This window comes from Marmota monax, unplaced genomic scaffold (assembly GCF_021218885.2).
Source record: "Marmota monax isolate L192 unplaced genomic scaffold, Marmota_monax_Labrador192_F-V1.1 WCK01_AAM20220418_F8-fsc00082, whole genome shotgun sequence".
NCBI lineage: Eukaryota > Metazoa > Chordata > Mammalia > Rodentia > Sciuridae > Marmota > Marmota monax.
Genome location: NW_026695207.1, coordinates 7,509,757 through 7,528,290, shown reverse-complemented (window position 1 = coordinate 7,528,290; position 18,534 = coordinate 7,509,757). Strand labels below are relative to the sequence as shown.

Below are 18,534 nucleotides of genomic sequence, written 5' to 3'. Positions count from 1 at the left end.
GTTCTGAGACAGAGTCAAACTTAAGTATCTGAAATGCTTTCCATGTTGATCCTGGTCAAGAAAATCGTCACAGCCAGAGAAATTTATTTTAAAATAGAAACATACATACATTAAGCTTTAAACAATCAAATTTTAAACAAAAGGGAAAAAGGAGCCGTTTGGTCCGGAGTCCAGAGGAGTGAGTCCGCAGATGCAGGTGAATTCACACAGGAGCACTTAGAAACAACTGGGACGGGATCGCTACCCTCCCTGCCTGGGGACTCTCCTGTGCCGACGGCTGCATGTGGCCACCAGTGCTGGCTGCTGCGACCGTGTGTGGCACCTGTTCTTGTGGGGGGGGACGCAGTTAGTGCTTCTGGCCCCTTCCAGATGGAAGTGGAGCTTAGAAGATGCTGGAGACGTTCAGAGGGATTTGGCAATGCAGAAGGCATATCTAGAAAGTCCCAGCTTCCAGGACACCCACTGGTGGCCACGTCCTGTCTCGTGTGGCAGCCTCAGGGCCCAGGCCGGGGCTCAGTCTGCGTGGGGTTTCCGCTGGGGCTGCTCTTCATAGGACTCTCCGAACTCGTTCATTCTGCTCTTATCCACAGGATAAAGCCTGCAATAACAGAGAGCGGGCACTTGCCAGGGAGCCCAGGCACTGCTCTGCCCTCAAAGCACAGGCCTCTGGCACTGCTCTCCAGCGAGCTGCCTTGCCTCGGCAGCCAGGAAGCAGAGTCACCAGGGGCCTACTGCCTGGGCATCGGGCTGCCTCCACCCTTCGCTGAAGTACTTCCATGTCACCAAAGAGCCCAGCTGACCAGAAGAGGATGGTAGTCCTGGAGCAGGACAGGCCAGAGACCGCCCTGTGGTGACCTGTGGAAACTACAGATACAGCACAAGGCCAGCAGCGAGCGCTCCAGTCCAGCTCTACACACCCTGCAAGTGGTCACTTCCTCTCATCCCAAACCCTGGGCACGTTGACAGCACTGTCCTGGTTAGGGTGAAGACAGGCAGGGAGGACACAGTGCTGGCGACCTAACACGCAGTGTGAACACCACCACACGTTCCCGCTGTAACTGACCCACTTCCCCTGAGCTCGGTACTGACTGAACTCAGTCTGCGGGTTTTTCCTGAGGGCTCAAGGGAAAGGGGGAGGGGTCAGCGGCTCCTGGGGCAGTGTACGTGGACCCGGCAGTCACCCAAGGGCCCTGCTGGCGGAGGAGAAAGTCCCCACTGCGTCTGCGTCTGGGCTCACAGCGCTACACCTCCAGCTGTGAGGAACCAGTGGTGGGTGGTGCCCACAGGGAGCCGCAGGGCAGCTCGGTGGTGGTGGGCTGCATGCTGCACCCTCCCAGACACCCAGGCGTGCACACCCTGAGGAGGGGCTGGAGCAGGAACCTGGAGGGCTGGGGAAGCCTGGCAGCGTCACTGCAGAGCAAACTGTCCCCGAGAAGCCCCTTCCTTGCCCAGTGCCCAGGGAGGGGAAGATACAGCCTGTGTTGTCACTGATCTCTGTGGAGGTCCACGGCACAGCCTCTGCAGAGGCAAAGCTGCCCCAGGAAACCCCAGATCCTGGGCGGTGCAGGGGCAGGGGCAGCGTCTGCACAGAGGCCAGGTGCCCAGGATGGGGGGGCCAGGGGTGAGCATCTGCATCTCAGTGTCCAGAAGTTGTCCTGGGCCAACTGGGTCATCAGTGTGATTTAGTCTTAGGCCCTGGTGGCTGGTGCTTCTGTGTGTGGCCAGTGCCCAGGAGGAGTGCTTCAAGAGAGCCAAAGCCCCATTACCTGCAGGTACATGGCCCAGCAGCCCAAAGCCTCCCCGAAGCTGGAGACCCCTGTTCTCTAACTGTCTATCAAACACTTCATTAAAAAAAAAAAAAAAAAAATTTTTTAAATTTAAGTTTTTTTTTTAAATTGTAGATGGACACAGTACCTTCATTTCTCTCTCTTTGTGTGGTGCTGAGCATCAAACCCAGTGCCTCACACATGCTAGGCAAGCGCTGAGCTACAACCCCAGCCACGGGACCAGGATGAGCCCTGGTGGGAGGCGACATCGCTGTGCTTGGCTTCACATGCAAATCAGGACAAGATGCTTCAAGGGGTGCTAAACAGACACTCAGGACAGAACCCAGGGCTGCTACACCCTCAAGATGAAGAGGGGGAGCGATCCCTGGCCTTGACCATCACTGGCACTGGAGCCCTAGCACAGGCGAGCAGGAAAATGACCTGCAACCCCTCCTGCAAAGGCACAAGGGCCTCCAGCCAGGAGAGGCCTGCAGTGCCGGCTCACTCACCACCGCTGGTAGAGGTACACCAGGAACACCACGTCGTCCCTGAAGCAGGCCAGCCGGTGGGACGTGGGCATGGTGATGATGAAGGCAAAGACGTCATCGATGAAGGTGTTGAAAGCCTGTAGGGCCGGACGGGGGAGAGGATGACACCAGGGCTGGAATCCCATCACTTCTTGTGCCCTGCCAGTCAAGTGCCCACAGCAGACTCAGGGGCCTGTCACTGTGACGCTTGTGGCACACTCAGAGGCAGAAACCAGCCAGTGCAACCACGCTGCAGCCTAGAGCCCAGGAACCTGTGTGCCCCACCCCCTGGCTCTCCACACCTGGAACCCAAGACTGCTGGACATGGAGCACACCCTCTGGAGCCGGCCCTTCTTGGGATCTGACTTGGTCACCCAGCTCCACCCACCCTGCTCCCGGAGCCCCCGCAGGCTGCCCAGAAGGCTGCGGGCGACGTCCACCTATTCTAACAATGCTGCCGAGACGGAGCACAGCCTTTCACTCAACAAAGCTCCCCTTCCCAGGACAGCGAGAGCTGCGGTCCTCAGTTATGGGTGGCCCATAAAGGCGACCTCTTGACATAGCCTATGGGCAGGACAGCAGCCAAGCACCTGGGGCAGCTAGGCCCTGTCCACACACGCTGAGGGGTGCAGACGCAGCACTTGCCTTGTAGGTGAAGGCCTTCCAGGGAAGATGCGCCACAGACTTCATCTGCAACAGAGAGACGACCAAGGTCAGTCAGGGGCAGCAGAAGACAGACCTACGTAGAGGACGCAGGCAGGCCTCACCTTGTAGTTCACAAAGAGCTGGGGCAGCATGAAGAGGAAGCCGAAAGCGTAGACGCCTGTGGGAACAGAGCTGAGCTCAGAGGGTCCGCACCCCTTCTGCCCACTGTGCCCAGACAGCCTGTCAGCCAGGTGACAGATACGCACCTGCTGGCTGGCAAACTCGCCAAAAGCCAAGCAAGATGCTCTGGACTGGTGGCCCTGAAATTCTGCCCACAGGGACCAAGAAAATGCAGGTGCTGGGGTGTCTGGGGGCCGTGAGGACAAGGCCCCGTGGGGCCCACAACCTGGGAGCATGGCAGGCAAAGTGCCCTGCAAGGAATCCCAGCTGCAACCAGGGCTGGTCGGGGGCAGGCAGGATGCACAAGGCAGCCCCCGAGACAGGAGGACCACCCCTGAGCTTGGCGCAGCACACGGGCTGCAGGGTGTTGGTGCTCTGGACACCTGCTTTCTCATTTCCACACAGAAGGGATAACAGGCCATCTGCTTGAGGTTGCAAGTCCAGGGGAGCCGTGACGCCCAACTTAGGCACAGCAGAGCACTGGCCGCTGCAGAGTTGCCTGAACAGATGTGGTGCCTGTCACACTGGGTCACAGGCAGGAGCAAGAAAAGTAGCACCTGCTATAAATATTGTTATTGGAATGGGAAACAGGAACTCACCATTCACGAAGCTGTTGATTAGCCAAGAATACCAACTGCAAGAGAAAGGAAGGATCGTGATCGGCGCCACGGAAAGTGTGGTAACTTGACAAAAAAACCACTTTCCTTGACAACCCTCTCATAAATACCAAAACGCGTGTGGGCATCTGTGATAAGTGGGGTGGTTCAAGAGGCAGTACCAGGCCCTGATGACCCAGGGAGGCCAAGTGCTCCCTACGTGTTCCTCATCAAATCCTAACCCTTCCTAGGAGCCTGGTCAGACCAAAGGGTCTCTGCAAACAAAACCCTCTTCACCCAAATGCAGGCTCAGGTATAGGAGAGGCTACTCTGCATATCCCATTCCTACAAGACTTCCAGGGCCTGCACAACCAGCTGCCCACTCAGAGCTCTGCACACACCGTCCCTGGCCAGGGTCTCACCATGGTCCCACCCCACTTGGCCCAGCCCCTCTGCAAGCTCACGTCCAGCAAAGCAGCTGTGTGACTGGTTTGGGGAACTCCCAAACCCTCCCACCTCTGCCCTCAACAGTGCTGCTATGGCAGGGAATGCCTCACTTCCTGGGCTGGAAGGTACAGCTGTGCCCACTGCCTGGGGTGTAGGAGCGAGGGACGCCTCAGCCTTGCAGCCCAGGCTGTGCCTGCATTTCTAGGACCCGCTCCCCATGAGCACTCAGGACCCTGGGGCGGGGGGGCGGGTCCTGACATCCCTACATTACAGAGGAGAGGAGGCCAGAGCCGACTGGCCCAGCACTGGGGATGGACAGGAAGCTTGCCACCAGGCACGTGGCTCTCAGCCCAGGACTCAGTGCAGGTTGTCTGGCAGGGAAATACAGCACCCCACCTTTTGTACTTGATGTTCAGGAGTGAGTAGACGGCGCCCCCAATGCAGAGGGGGTACAGCAGGTATGACAGGTACTTCATGGCCTGTAAGGGACAAAGGAAACTCCCAGTGACCAAGCCATGCCTCAGATGCCTCTGTGGACATGTCACCACAACTTTAGGGCAGGGGCTCCACTGATTGGCAAAGGTGGGTACGCGTTACCATGCCTCTGCCAATACCACAGGACCTGTGACTCCAAGCGGTCCTGAGCAGAGCCTCCTGGTTCTGATGCAGGACCAACGCACAGACCCACGGAGGACTGTGAGCACAAGGAAGGAGTCCAGACTCCTGAGAGCCCCGCTGAGGCTGCTGGCGACGTGACACAGTCTTGTCACCAAGTGTACTTTTCTGAATTGAGCTCTTATAACCTCTATAAAAATTGAAACGTATGCTGGTGAATATTAAAACAGAAAACTAAAACCGTTTCTGTGCAGAAATGCCCGTTAGATCTGCCACCTCCAGCTCCCCAGCAGCCATGCAGAAACGAGCTGCTAGTGGGACAATCCCGTGGATGACCTTCCCAGCTGCAGAGGTGGGAAAGTACCTGCAAGGGCTGGGAGCTGGGCAGTTCTTGTGAGGCCCTCCTTCCCCGGTTAGAAATGCAGACCCTCCCAGGAGACCACTCCCCACAGGTCAGTTCATGAGGGCCCCAGTGCCCAGGGTTACAGACCGTCTGCCAGGCATTCGAATGCCCTGCCGAGCCCTCGGGCTTACCTGCGTATCGTATTCCTCGGTCTTCCTCTCAGAGTCACTGTAGGTGCCAAACTGTTGAAAGTCAAATACAACACTTTACCTGACTCAGCAAGGACGTCTGGCACAGGCCAGAATGGAGCCGTGAAAGGTCTCATGGCCACGGCACACCCTCAATCCAGCCAGTGAGCCTCAACAGCACCACAACAGACCCCAGTCCAGGCTGATGGGGACAGGACTGGGACTGCATGCATGGCTGGCCCGGACTGTGCAGGCCACCTTTGGAGCTTCTTGGGCTGCTTCCCACTCCCAGAGCTGCTGAGTTCACTGACACTCTAGCCAGGGAAGGTGGAGAAGCCACTGGGCTACATGGGAGACATCAGCCCGTCTCAGCCTGGAGCAGGGCCATGTGATTTCTGAGGGCCAAGGCGGTCAAGGTCCACCACAGAGCACAGTGCCATCAGCACAGACTTCACTCATGCACCACGTCCCCAGGAGACTGGTCAATATCTGGCCTGGGTCTGGGCAGCATGGGAATGCATGACAACCGGGAACGCAAGAGCATTTGAGCCCTGCAGACCAGCATGTCCCTTCCTGCAGGCTTGCTCAGGGATGGAGGTGTGGCCCTGCTTTTAACGAGGCTGACACTAAGTTTCCTGACCAAGGAATCTTTAGGGAAGAAAAATAGCAACTCATGCAGAAGCCAACCTGAGCCCTGCCCAGGAGGCCATCAGCTGGGGTCTGAGTGCCCACCCCACGACAACCTGTCTTCCGAGAGCTGAGCTGTGATGGGCACGTAACCCACAGAGGCCAGCCTGCTGAGCGTGAGGAGCAGGGAGGAAGCAGAGGAGGCGACTTGGGGCAGCCAGCTAGCTGGGGATCTCACCTGGAACTCAGGCCTCAAGCCTCTCCAGGCCACCGTCATCTTCAAGGCCTTTTTCACTTTCCAAAGCTGTGGGGAGAAAACGAAATGCTGCCCATTCACAATTCTGAGATGCCAGAGCCAATGTGCGGGAACGCGACGGGATGGGACCTGGCGCTCACGGTGCAGTTTCTCAGCCCACCCCACCTCTGCCTGCCTGCAGCTCCCCCTCCCTCCACCTCTCACGGGGTCTGCATCTGTCTGCCAGGTGGACCTGCAGCCACTGCGAAGCCGACTAAGAAAGATGCCACTTGAGCCTGTCCTTGGACCTCCCTGGACACATTCCCTCCTGGACACCCTTACTACAACCTGGGCCAACATCACTTACTGAGGTCAGGCCCAGCATGTCGGGGTGGGCTTCCACACGTGATGGGGTGGTCACTGCCCGTGAAGCTCTGGTGTCTTGGAGGCTATGACCCCTCAGCAAGTATCCGCAGCCACATGAGCCAGGCCCACAGGGGGCTGCCTACTCTGACGGCCTGGCTTCTCAAAACAGGGCCACCTGGGTCTTCTCCCTGTGCCCAGCCCAGCAACTTTTTCACGGCCCCTTCCCACAGAGCTCCTCTGCTGACCAACAGGGCTAAACCACAGGTGACCCACACTTGAGCTACTCTCCACATGGCCATCCTGTCTCAAATCCCAGCCGAACCTCAAACTCCTTGAGGCCACACGAATGTCTTGCAGCTCAGCTCATCAAGTATGCCGACACAGTCCTGCCTGGCGGACGCCACTGCACAAGTCTGTGCCAGAGACGGCATTCCCTGCATTTCGCCGGACTGCCCCCACACCCAGGCATTTCTACAACACACAGCCTGCTTGGGCGAGCCCGCCAGTCCTCAGGGCAGGTGTGCGGGTCCTTGGGGAGCCTTGTGGGTCAGAATCAGGCGCCTGACCATACACTGAAGTCTGTGGGCCTCCCACAAGCCCCAGCGTCCGCCCAGAGCCAAGCGGTGCCAGACTCACCTCGATGGCGGCCCCGAGGCCTGCTGGGACCAGCACCAGCAGGCTTGTCTGCTCGTCCAGCAGGAACAGGAAGATGACCACGGTGCTGAAGCAGCGCCACAGTACTGGGGACACGGTAGCTACAGTAAGGCAGTGCCAAGCCCACTGGCACAGACCCCGCTTGTCACCCACCCGCCCACACAGCTTTGAATGCCCCCCTCGTCCAGGTAGCTTGGCAGCCAAGCTCCTGCCCAGGGTGCAGGAGGCCCTAAGGCTCCACCCCAGCAACACGCGTGCTGCACACCCGTGACTCACAGAAAGAAAACCAACAGTGCACAATTACTCCATTCTGGGAAACATTCTAAAAAGATTTCTAGAGGGGCTGGGGCTGGGGCTCAGTGGCAGAGCACTTGCCTCGCACGTGTGAGGCTCTGGGTTTGATCTTCAGCACCACATGAAAATAAATAAAAGAAAGGTAAAAAAAAAAATTTACTGGAGGCCACAGAACTACACCCAGCTAGGTGCACGTGTGAGTGACATCCGCAGGCACAGGTGTGAATGCGACAGGGTGCGAGACCAGAGCCCAGGACTGGGATGCTCACTCTCTCTTGCACCCCACTTCACTCTCTGCTTTCTGTGACAAGTCTGTTTCTCTGACAAAGCTGTATTTTCCCCTTCATGAGTTGTGCTATGAAAACAACTCTAGCTTGTTCTGCCTTCTGTGGGTGCCTGGTGACCTGAAGGGCTGCAGACACCCTGGACAGGGCCACAGCCACTTTGGGCTCAACAGCAGGCCCCTCCTTCCTAGGAGATTTGGTGACTGTGTAGGGCTATCCGGGTACTCATGCGGAAAAACCCTACCTTTTATGTTTGGAAAAAAGAAAAAACTTGCTTTTTATGTTTGAGAGACTCGCTTTAGTCTGATTCCGGCAGCCACACCCAACTCCTAACCAACTGGGACTGGCCAGCCACGGCCTCTCCTGGAAGGTCAGAGATGATGCTGCTCACCAAGGTAGGGGTGTAAGGTTCTGGCCCCATACCCACACCCAGAAGCAACCAGAAGTCCAGGAGACTCGTCCTCCACCAGCCCAAGATCAGACCAGCTCCCTGCCTGTGGCCTCAGTGGCCCTCTCTTCTGTGGTATTCCCAGGTTTCCTAGATGCTCAATGACCACTGAGACACTGCCAGGGTTTGGGCTGCCTGATCTAAGAGGCATCTCAGTCAACCAGACAAACACTGTCATGGGCGTGAGCTGCAGGCCTCATGGGAGCAGAGTGTGCCTGTGAGCAGGTAGACCCGCTCCTGGCCTACCTGCTTTGGTGGACATTCCAATCATACTCTTCTTTTTCTTCCAGAAACTGATGTCATTTTTAAATGCCAGGAAATCAAAGAGCAGCTGTAAAGAACAGACAAGAGTCACCTGCACCGAGTTGCCCCTTCAGCCCCTGTACTGTAGAACCCTGGGCCCAAGCTTCGGGCTGATCAAGACACGCCTGTGCCCTGCAGAAACCACCCACACTGGCTCCATGTGCCCGAGCCAAGGAACCTGGAAGGGGGCTTCACCACAGCATTCGCCAAACATGGGTCTGAGTCAAATGGCGGGGAGCATGTCTAGGCATTGTGGTGCCTCTCTCCTATGCTGAAGTCTGGGGTGCCCAAGGGGTGAGGCCAGCTGGAGTCCTTGCTGTTCTGGGCCACCACCATTACCCAGGAAAGTGGCTCCTGGTCTGTGCAGAAAACACCAGCTTGTTCTCAGCCACTGACTCTTTAATAAAAGTGACATTTACTTTCTCATCTTGACTTAGAAGTTCTGGCCTGGCTGGCACTCAGAGGTACCTCCTTGTCCCCTATCCCAACTGTGACTGCCCCGTGGCATGGCTTTCTGGCAGCTCTCAGACTCCCTGTACAAAACCCGACTACAGGCACAGAACGAACTTTTAAACCTGAAAATCATCACACACGACTATGTGGTGAAAAATGCTACTTTACAAGGTCCCTAACTAACCCTACTAATACAGGCACTGCTCAAAGCATTTTGGCATTTCTTTTGCAAAATGTCTCCAAAGCAGCTAATGCCCAGCATCCCTCAGGCTGCGGACAGCATACACTTCCTGAGCTTGAGAGAGGCCATCGGGACACCAACACTCGGGCATGCTGACTGCTGGCCGACATAAGAGGTGGCCATGGGCTGGGCAGTGCCCATGAGCACCCCGCCTTCTCTGTCACTCCCCAACAAGCACCAGGTGACGACTCACATGAAATGCGGCAACAAAGAAGGTCAAGGCCAAAAAATACAAGTTGGTGTCTACAAAAATCCCCTTCACCTCATCAGCGTCCTTCTCTGAAAACCCTGTAGGGAAGAAACGCACCGTGATGCCAGAGCACCGCCCCACCCCAGCCACTAAGGCAGCTCTGTGCTCCCACAACCCCACCTTGGCAGTGCGAGTGCCTCTGGGACAATGGCACTCAAAACACTGGGTCCTGAACAACCCAGGTCACTTTCAACATGGTGAGGAGGTGCTGGCCAGTTCTGGCAGCAAGGACACAGAGTGAGCCACACCAGGAAGGGTGAGGCAGCGCTGCACTGGGGCAGCTGCAGGATGCCCACAAATCCTCCATGGATACACGGAGCCCAAGCAGGGCTCCCACCACCAAACACCCCAGCCCGGCCCAGCCAGCCCAGGACCCACAGGCACCCACCGAACTGTTGCAGGGAATAGACGGCATCTTGCATGTGGATCCAGAAGCGTAGCCGCCCCAGCGAGATCTTGTCATAGGACACAGTGAGTGGCAGCTCCGTGGTGGAGCGGTTTATGACCTGCCACCGAGAGGTCCACAGATGAGCACCCACCCGACTGTGACCAAGGGCATTGCTGTGAGCCTCCAGGAGCACCTGAGTTGTGCACACCTTCACCACAGCTGACACCCCTGACAATCCTTACCTCCAGTCCCCGCACAGCTAGGGCCGTGACACATGGGGACTCTGGGCCACCTCTTACATCTCATTAGCTGCAGCAGGTCCTGCAGGAGCACCTGCTCCAGAGCTTGCTCCTTGTCCTGGGCCTTTAGTGCACATAGGAGTCTTTCCCAGGCCTGTCCTAAGGCAGCACAGATGCCCACCATGCTGCCTGCTCACAGCTCCTCCCAAATGCAATGCTCCTGTTCTCTCCACACCCTAAGCCCCAGGCGTGCTCCTATCCACATCCCCAGGAGTCCTGAGAGCCTCCTGGCACGGCCCACCCATTCCACATGCACTTCCTGTTTTTCTGAGCCACACAAGCTCCAATGCCTTGGATGGGATTCACCACTAGCATCTATCAGGAGCCCACTAGGCTCGAAGCTGAGCTGCAGAACAGGCATGAGCACCACCCAAGGGGCCTTAGCCCTGTCCTAAAAGAGCCCAAGATGCACAGGGAAACTCTTAAGCCTAGACTTTGGCTGTGTGGGATGGTGGAAGCTATAGGAAATGAAGCACTTGACCCATACCTGCAGCATGCACAGCTGTGACCACATGCACACAAGCACCACACTATCTGATGCACCTGCCCACACCTGTGCACCCTGGCGCAGCAGCCAGAAGCTGGGCATTTCAGAGCACAGGCACCTTCTGCAAGCGTGTGGCAAGCCTCTAGCTCCCTCAAGCTACCAGGCCTGTCCCAGGGATGCCATGGGCTGCAGCACCCGACAGGCTTAGCTGCCCTCCCAGGATGTCATTCCTTTGAGAAGTGGCTCATGTGAGATGCAGAAAATGACATGAGAGGGTGCTGCGGTGGAGACCAGCTGCTTGCACACCCGTGCTCCTGTCCCAACAGGACCTTTCCCACAACACGTAACACGGGACTACTGCAATATGACCAACCATTACAACATGAGTGTGCTGCAGATGTTGGTCCTCTACCTAGATGGACCTGTGAACAGACACGAGGGCATCGCCTGTAGCAATGCAGTCACCAGGCATTGCTTCCCAAGGGCCTCTGAGGAGCCAGCACCACTGGGCCATGACAGGTGACCACAGGCTGCCCTCATGGTTTACAAAGTACTGTCTGTGTTTCAGCAGAAACCAAGTCTGGGAAAGGTGGGATGGGAACCAATCAGATCTGCTTGCTAGCACATCTGCCCCCCAGCCCCAGCCTTCATGTCATGGAGGCAGTCAGCACCCCAGGGAGCAGAGGACACTGCCTTGGGACCTTAGGGTCTGAGCAAAGCCATACAGAGGGCCTGACATCTTGAGCTGCAGCTAGCAGCAGAATCCAGGCGGGGTCAGGACACACTGTGGCAAGCCACCCACTTTGCAAGCCTCAGCATCCTCATCTGTGCAGGGGAAGGGCTCACTCCAGAGTTACTGAAGGCTTGCGTGGCAACCGGCTCTGGCTCCTATCTAGGGCTCACGAGCAATGGCTACAGCCCCAGGAGAGGCAGGCAGGGCAGCTCACTCACAATCCCAGCCCCATGTTCTAACCCTGAGTAACTTCACTGTGAATCAGGACTATGGCGCGCGGCTCCTGGTGGCAGGACTGTTAGAGGTGCGGGCAGCCTTGGATGGAGGGAGCAGCCATTCCCCTATCACCAAAGGTTGGCTATGTTTTTTTTCCCATTCTCAAAACAAACCTGTTATCTTTGGGAGAAGAGAAGAGTGCCCTTACTGCCTGTTATGACGGGCACCAGGCCCACCAGCAGCCATTTCTCCACCTCCAAGGGCATCTCAGTCTTGCCCACAGCCACCACAGTAGTAGTGGCTTCCTCCCAGGTGGACACTCCTCTGGCCAGGCTGCAGGACCAGCCCTGGGGAGGGGAGTCTGGCAGATGCTTCTGAATGAAACCAGGCCTCATGTGAAGAACAGACACACAGCTTTTCAAACAGACTTCTGAGTGCTACCACCTAAACCCTTAACAAAAGGCCTCACCAGTGAGCCAGGATGCCCAGGGGACCCAGTGCCAGCCACCAGCAAGCCAGGTCCCGAGTGCTTCACCCCAGCACATGCTCTGGACCCGGGACCCAGGTCTTGCCTGGTTCCCTGGTGGATCATGAACAGCAGCTGCAAGGCAAGAAGAGAGCAGGGCTCACCATCAGATCCTTCACCCGGTTGCTCAGCTGGTCGATGAACAGGATGGGGAGGTAGTGCACGGTCTTTCCCAGCTGGACCCTGGTGGTGGAGGGTGTCCTGGTCAGTGTGGGTATCTGCACCCTGGGGACCAGGCTCCCTGAGGTCCCCCACCCAGCACTGGCCTTGAATGTACCCTCACTGAAACTCCAAGATACAGCTTTTTCAAACAGAAGCAGATGCTACGGGGGTAGGATGATAGTGACAGCCACGTGGTAAGCCCCACGAGGCCACTAATGGGGACAGTCACACACAGGCCAAGGACCACTTGGTGTGATGACACGGTGAACCCATGAGGCAGAAGGAGAAAGATGACACCTGTGTGCTAGGGGACCTGGAAGGAGACGACCTACATCTGTGCTGGGCTGCCACGTGGGGAGGCTGATGGCTGCAGGGGTTTTGCGTCAGGCGACCCTCTCTGCGAACCAGGTACACAAATGACGTGTTCAAAAATAAGACAAGTCTTGAAGAGCATAAAAGCCCTATGACTACCGTACGGCCATTACTTATGAGAACAGTGGACCCACACAGCTCAGCCCCTCAGACGCCCCCTGTGGCCCCCAGTGCAAGTGAGAGCGAGCTGACCAAAGCGAGCGACACCCAAGTCACAGCCGCAGGTGAATTTTTAATAAGTTTGAACTAGCTGAGTTACAAAGCCTGTGCAACTCCCGGCCAGCAGGTGCACAAGTGCATAAAGCCAGGGACACAGGGCAGTCGGCCCTCACTGCTGCTTCCCATCTCTACCCACGGATACCTCTGCAGAGGGCAATGGCAGAGTGAGCCAGCTGGGATCTGCCCTCGCCCCATCCTTTTGGGCAATACTGATCAAGTGACCTCCAAGAGCTGGGCAAGGAGCTAGGGGTGGAAGGCAGCATCGATGACTCTGCACAGGGACAGGGGCAGCCCACTCCCCGTTGCGGGGGTCCCAGCTTACGGTCTGTCCAGCAGCAATTTCCCTCACCAGGTCCCACACAACACTTACATCTTCATGTACCGGTGCACATCAGCAGGCAGGGAGGAGCCGTCAAAGACAAAGTCATCCACCATCACGTTCAGCGTCAGCCTGGGTCTCCAGTGAGAGACAGGCTCGTCCAGGGCACTTGACGGCTTCCTCTCGGATTCGATCTGTTGCTAAAATGAGAGAAACAGAGGCCAGGCTGAGGCAGGCCCAGGGCAGCTGGGTAGTCAGTGTCTCCACCCCAAGAGTAGTTGTCCAGACTGGCACAATCGGAAGGAGAACCCAGTGGGGGGCCTGGGGACCATGGACTGCTCTGACCACACCCTCCCTCCTTCCCAATGGTCATGCAGTCAAGGATCCCAGTGACTCCACCTTTGGGGTCCTCAGGCTAAGCGGGGGCCACTCCTACAATCCTGATGGGACAGATCCTGTGGGGGCAGACCCAGTTGCAGTGTAGGTCTGCAGCTAACATGGCCCTGTGGGCTTCAAGGACATTGCGAAGGAGAAGCTGCCAAGCCAACAGGAGCTGTCTGAAGATGTGCTGAGGATCAGCAACTACTCTAAATATACTCAGAAGGAAACTGAGCCATGGGAACATCGTAACTTTATCTCAGACCCAGCTAATAAATTCACGAAGCATAAATTCATCTTATTTTCTTCCAAACAATAGTTGACCCATAATATTTTACGTTGAAAATGGTCTTCCAAGTTGTAACAGCCTACATTCATTCAGCATTCGCTATAGAATTCCCAAGGCCACTCCATACCCATGGCTCATGGACTCCCTAAGATGCCCCAAGAGGGCCACCAACCCCATGAGGAGGACATGAAGGTTCTGCATATAAGGTCAAGAACAAAGCAGGAAGGGCTTTCGAACCTTGCCCTTCACCCTGAGATGCTCCGCCTCTCTGTGCCGGGACACCCCCATAGCCGTTTCCTAACAGATGCTGTCTTTCTTGTTTTGTGAGTCGTCTCTCCTCTACTCAACAGGAGCCTGTGTGTCACACTTCCCTTGCTGTATCCATGGCCTTATCAGTCATCAAGTGGGTGATATCTAGTTTTTCTTGGCATATATGGCTTTCTACAGGTGAAAAAATGTAACTTGTGCCTGTACTTTTCCTATAGTTTTGAATTATAAGCTTAACATATATGTCTGGTCCCATAAGCAGCACAATTTGAATAGAACCGTAAATGGTGACTCCTGAAGACAGAGGTATAGGCAAGCTCTGAAAGATGGCCTCCCAAACCTCCAGTGGGAGGGGACACAGGGGGCCCATGGCCTAAGAGGGACTCTGAGTACAAAGAATATTAGGGATCACTTCCACTGCATGTCCTCAGTTTGATATAAAATTTATCTGAAAACCCAGGGAAACGATTCAGATGAAAGACCATTTACTTATAGTGCTTTACTTTCCAACAGTCACCACGGCTCTAGATGGAAGCTGCTCTGCAGACTCAAGCGCACACACACTGAGCAGGAGGCACAGGCTTGCTGTCAGTCATTTGTGAAGACCCTCACCTGTGCAGCTGACTCCCCAGTGAGTAGGTTGACTTCTTCTGGTTTGGGGATCATGTATGTAGTCAGAGGACTGACCAGGTGGACCTGCTTCCCGTCATGCCAAGGCAGAATCCCAGCGTGATGCAGGAAAATATAGGCATACAGTGTCCCATTATTTCTTGTTTTCTTTGGTACAGAAACATTAACTGTCCTGGAACAAAACAAACGGTCATTTCAAATCTGTGTGTTGCTGTGTTTACACTCACATGGAGCCTACTCAAGATGCCTTTAGAGATAATGTGTTTCACATCAACTAATTTTGTTTCAGAACTACTGAAAACGAAACTCACCTGCTCCTGACTTAACTGAGCCCTGAATGCAGACGTGTCCTGAGCATTTTGCAAAGTGTGGGTGGCTACTACTGAAGGTGAACGAGCTGGCACTCTCTACCTCCATTTCATGAGGCTCAGAAAGGACAGTAACTCACTTGAGAGGCCAGGTGGCAACTGGTACTTGGCCTGGCAACAGACCAGCTGATTTCTACAGCCCTCTAAGATAACATGACTCCAGAGTCACAGAGGCAAAGTCCAGGCCCGGTCTCACAAACCAAGTACAATAACCACAAATCTAGAAGTGCTTCTTTGGCACTATAAGGAAAGCTCAGAAACATTTCATGTGGGTAGTTATTTGGTTTTGCTGCATTTTTTGAAGAAGAGATTAGCCATAAGACAGACTTTCAGGCCTCTTACCAGCTCTGACTCTCAAGCCAGATGGAGATCTCACTGGCGGTGTGCTTCCCTGGCCTTGGCCCAGGTGCCCAGCTCTTCACCTGCATATCACAGCTCAAACACCACATTGGACTCCCATGAAACCCACACATACTACTTATCACAATAGACCTTCCTGGTTTCTTTTACAAATCTTGGGGCCAAAGTTCTAAGTAATTCCTGTTATTAGAAGAAATACAGGAACAGAGGATGCCTTGCTACCATGTCAACAAAAGATCTCTACCAGGACATCTCTGAGTGGCTTTCCTGTCAGTGGGCTGGGCTTTAGGCCCCTCCTTCACAGGGACATTTCGGGTGAATGCACACTCCTGAGCAAAGCTCAGAGGCGGCGATGGGAGTCCGTTTCAGACTCTTCTCCTTTTGCCAAGCTCAGAAATTAAAACCCTCACTACCTGCCTTTTGATAACTGGCACAATGGCAGTGTCCATATCTGTGAAACTAAACCCAACACAGACATGACCTGAGTATTTTAAAAAGTGGGCAGCTCCAACTGAAGGTGAAGGAGCCGGCACTTCCTGCCTCTGCTTCACAAGACTCAGGGAGGTCTGTAACTCGCCTGAGGTGGTGGGCTACATACAGGTGACAGCATGTGGGCCTGACCTATGATGGTCTTCTTCACACGAAACCCTCGAGCTATCTGAGGACACTGGCTGGTTAGAAAACATCCATTACCTTCTAGGCGGTGCAGACAAGAACGGCAGAATCTTAGGAGCAAATCATTTTAAAAGTTACAACATAAAAGTTGGACTTTTACATCTGTACTATGTATCAATTGCCAGACTGCATGTTAAATTTAAAAAGCTCCACTGTATAGGTGGACAGTTTCACTGACTTAGGGTCACTTAGATTCCTGTACAGCTCTTTCCTCCACCCTGTCTCTTTTCCCTACTTCCACTAGGTGGACACCTGCTCCTCTGGAGACTCCCCTGACTGCTGCTCACTGCATTAGACATGGGATAAGCTCCATCTGCTACTTTTGGTTTGAATGTTTTCATGTGTTCCATAGTTTTGAAGATACCAGCAAGACTGTGTTTCTGAGTTAGTCTCATTATGCACACAACACCAACCCCTGCAGCATCTGTGCCACACACCTTTCAAACTTGGACTCCACATCAAAGTCTTCCACATTCAAGACGAGGTCCACATTGTTTTCTGCACCAAGGCTGGACCTTGTGGTGGTGTAAACACTCAGCTGGAAAAGGGTGACAAGAAAGTTAGTCTGTAGGGCCCTTGGCAAAAAACATAACTGAGCTGCGGAGAGCAGGCAATCTGACAGGTTACCTCCTAGAAGACAGAACTCCTGCCTGGTCAGGGTGCAAGTGCAGAACGTGTCTTTGTAAAGAAAATAACGTCAATGCCCAAGAGTGGCTGGAGACCCACAGGCTAGGAGACCCACAGGGTGTCTGAGTGGGGTGACACCAGAAGCACCACTGCAGGACAGCAGGCACCGGCACCAGCGACCAGGGGGCGGCACATGGAGACCCCGGAAGGACAGGCCAGGAAGGAGCTCCACTCCGGCTCTCAATGGGGCTGCACCAGGACACCGGGCTGTGATACCAGGGGACAGGGCCTGGAGCCCGCGCCCCACCCCGGCGGGGCACTGGGACAATCCGGAGGGGCCCCGCTCGGCCCGGCTCACCTGCAGCTTGGGCCGCCGCGCCAGGTAGGGCTGGATGCAGTTGGCGTCGCCGGCGCACGGGCGGGTGTAGACGATGCCGTACATGACCCAGCAGGTGTGCACTACGTACACCACGAACACGCCCACCACCAGGCTGGTGAAGGAGCTGCGGCCGCTCCACATGGCGCCGCCGCCCGCGGCCCGAGCGCGCCGCCCCGCCGTCCCCGCAGCCGGCCGCCGCTCACGCGAGAGCCGCCGCGCGCCGCCGCCACTATCGCGGGGGAACGAACGCGCCGCGCGCGGGCCTCCGGCCGCCCCGCATACTCCCGCCGCCCACACCTGGCGCCGCAGGATTCGCCGGCCGCCGCTTCCGGGCTAAGCGCCGCTGCCGGAAGTGGACGCGCGCGCGGCCCCCTGGGAGCGGGGACTCGGCCGCTGCCGGCGCACGCACGCGCGTCCGCACGTCGGGGTCGCGTCGGGGACGTCACTCACCTGCGCCGGCCTCCCGGCGTGCCCCGGAGTCCAGGCGCTTGCTGGTGCGCGGGGCCGGGACTGTTCGGCCGTCGGGTCCTCGGACTACGGCCTGGGGGACGGGGACGGCGGCCGAGGCGGGGACCTGGGGCCAGGCTTTCAAGCTGACCCTCACGACGTGCAGAGCGTGGCGCGAGGACACTGGAAGGAGGCCACACAGGAGGCTGCTGCTGACCTCGCGGACCTTCTCTGCGTCCGAGATTCCTTCAGGAAGTTAAGAGCGAGCCCGGCGCGGAGGTCACGCCTGGGAGCCCAGCGACTCGGGAGGCTGAGGCAGGAGGATCCCAAGTTCAAGGCCAGCCTGGCAACTTAGACCCTGTCTCGAAATAAAAAGGGCCAGGAGGTGTCTCAGTGGTAGAGCGCCCCGGGTTCGGTCCCCAGGCCCCAGACAGACAGGGGACCGAGGTCAGTCGCCCGAGTTGTTGAGTGCGGGCGGCGGTTAACGATGTTGGGGACGAAAATAAGAATGGCTGCAGTGTGGCCTGAAGAAGAGCAGAGATCCCTTCTGAGCCGTGGGGGCTCTTCTGACAGGCAGTTGGCCACACAGACCTAGTGTCGCGGGCAGAGGCTCCAAGGAGAACGCTTTTTCAGAATCTAATGATACTTTGCAATTGAGAAAAACTAGAGTGGCCCGGTGGCCTCTTGACCTCTAACAGACTTGCAGAATTTATAGCATCCTGTTTTTTTTTTTTTTTTAAATCAATCTCCAACCTCTGGATTTACCTCGTTCCTGTTCATATTCCGCAAGGCATGGCTTCTTTTTGTGATGAAGCCTGGATCCTGCTTACGCTCCGCAGAGGGTGGCTTAGTGTCTAGCTGATCTTTGTTGTCCCAATTTGCAAATCTATTGTGCACCCAAATAAACTGTGCTTCATTTTAACCTCCTTCG

At 56.0% G+C, this 18,534-nt stretch overlaps 1 protein-coding gene across 1 annotated transcript; it reads right to left on the bottom strand.

Moving 5' to 3' along the window:
- Positions 1 to 67: 67 nt before the first annotated feature.
- Clptm1l (CLPTM1 like) lies at positions 68 to 17,343 on the bottom strand. Its single transcript, XM_046430359.2, has 17 exons — positions 17,136 to 17,343; positions 16,588 to 16,688; positions 14,730 to 14,919; positions 13,235 to 13,383; positions 12,216 to 12,294; positions 9,851 to 9,968; positions 9,406 to 9,500; positions 8,462 to 8,546; positions 7,172 to 7,275; positions 6,173 to 6,238; positions 5,311 to 5,361; positions 4,558 to 4,640; positions 3,718 to 3,752; positions 3,061 to 3,116; positions 2,939 to 2,983; positions 2,276 to 2,391; positions 68 to 598 (listed from the first exon to the last, which is right to left on the bottom strand). Exons 1-17 carry the CDS (start codon positions 17,295 to 17,297, stop codon positions 514 to 516), a joined length of 1,620 nt encoding a protein of 539 aa, XP_046286315.1. The 5' UTR covers positions 17,298 to 17,343; the 3' UTR covers positions 68 to 513.
- Positions 17,344 to 18,534: the final 1,191 nt, after the last annotated feature.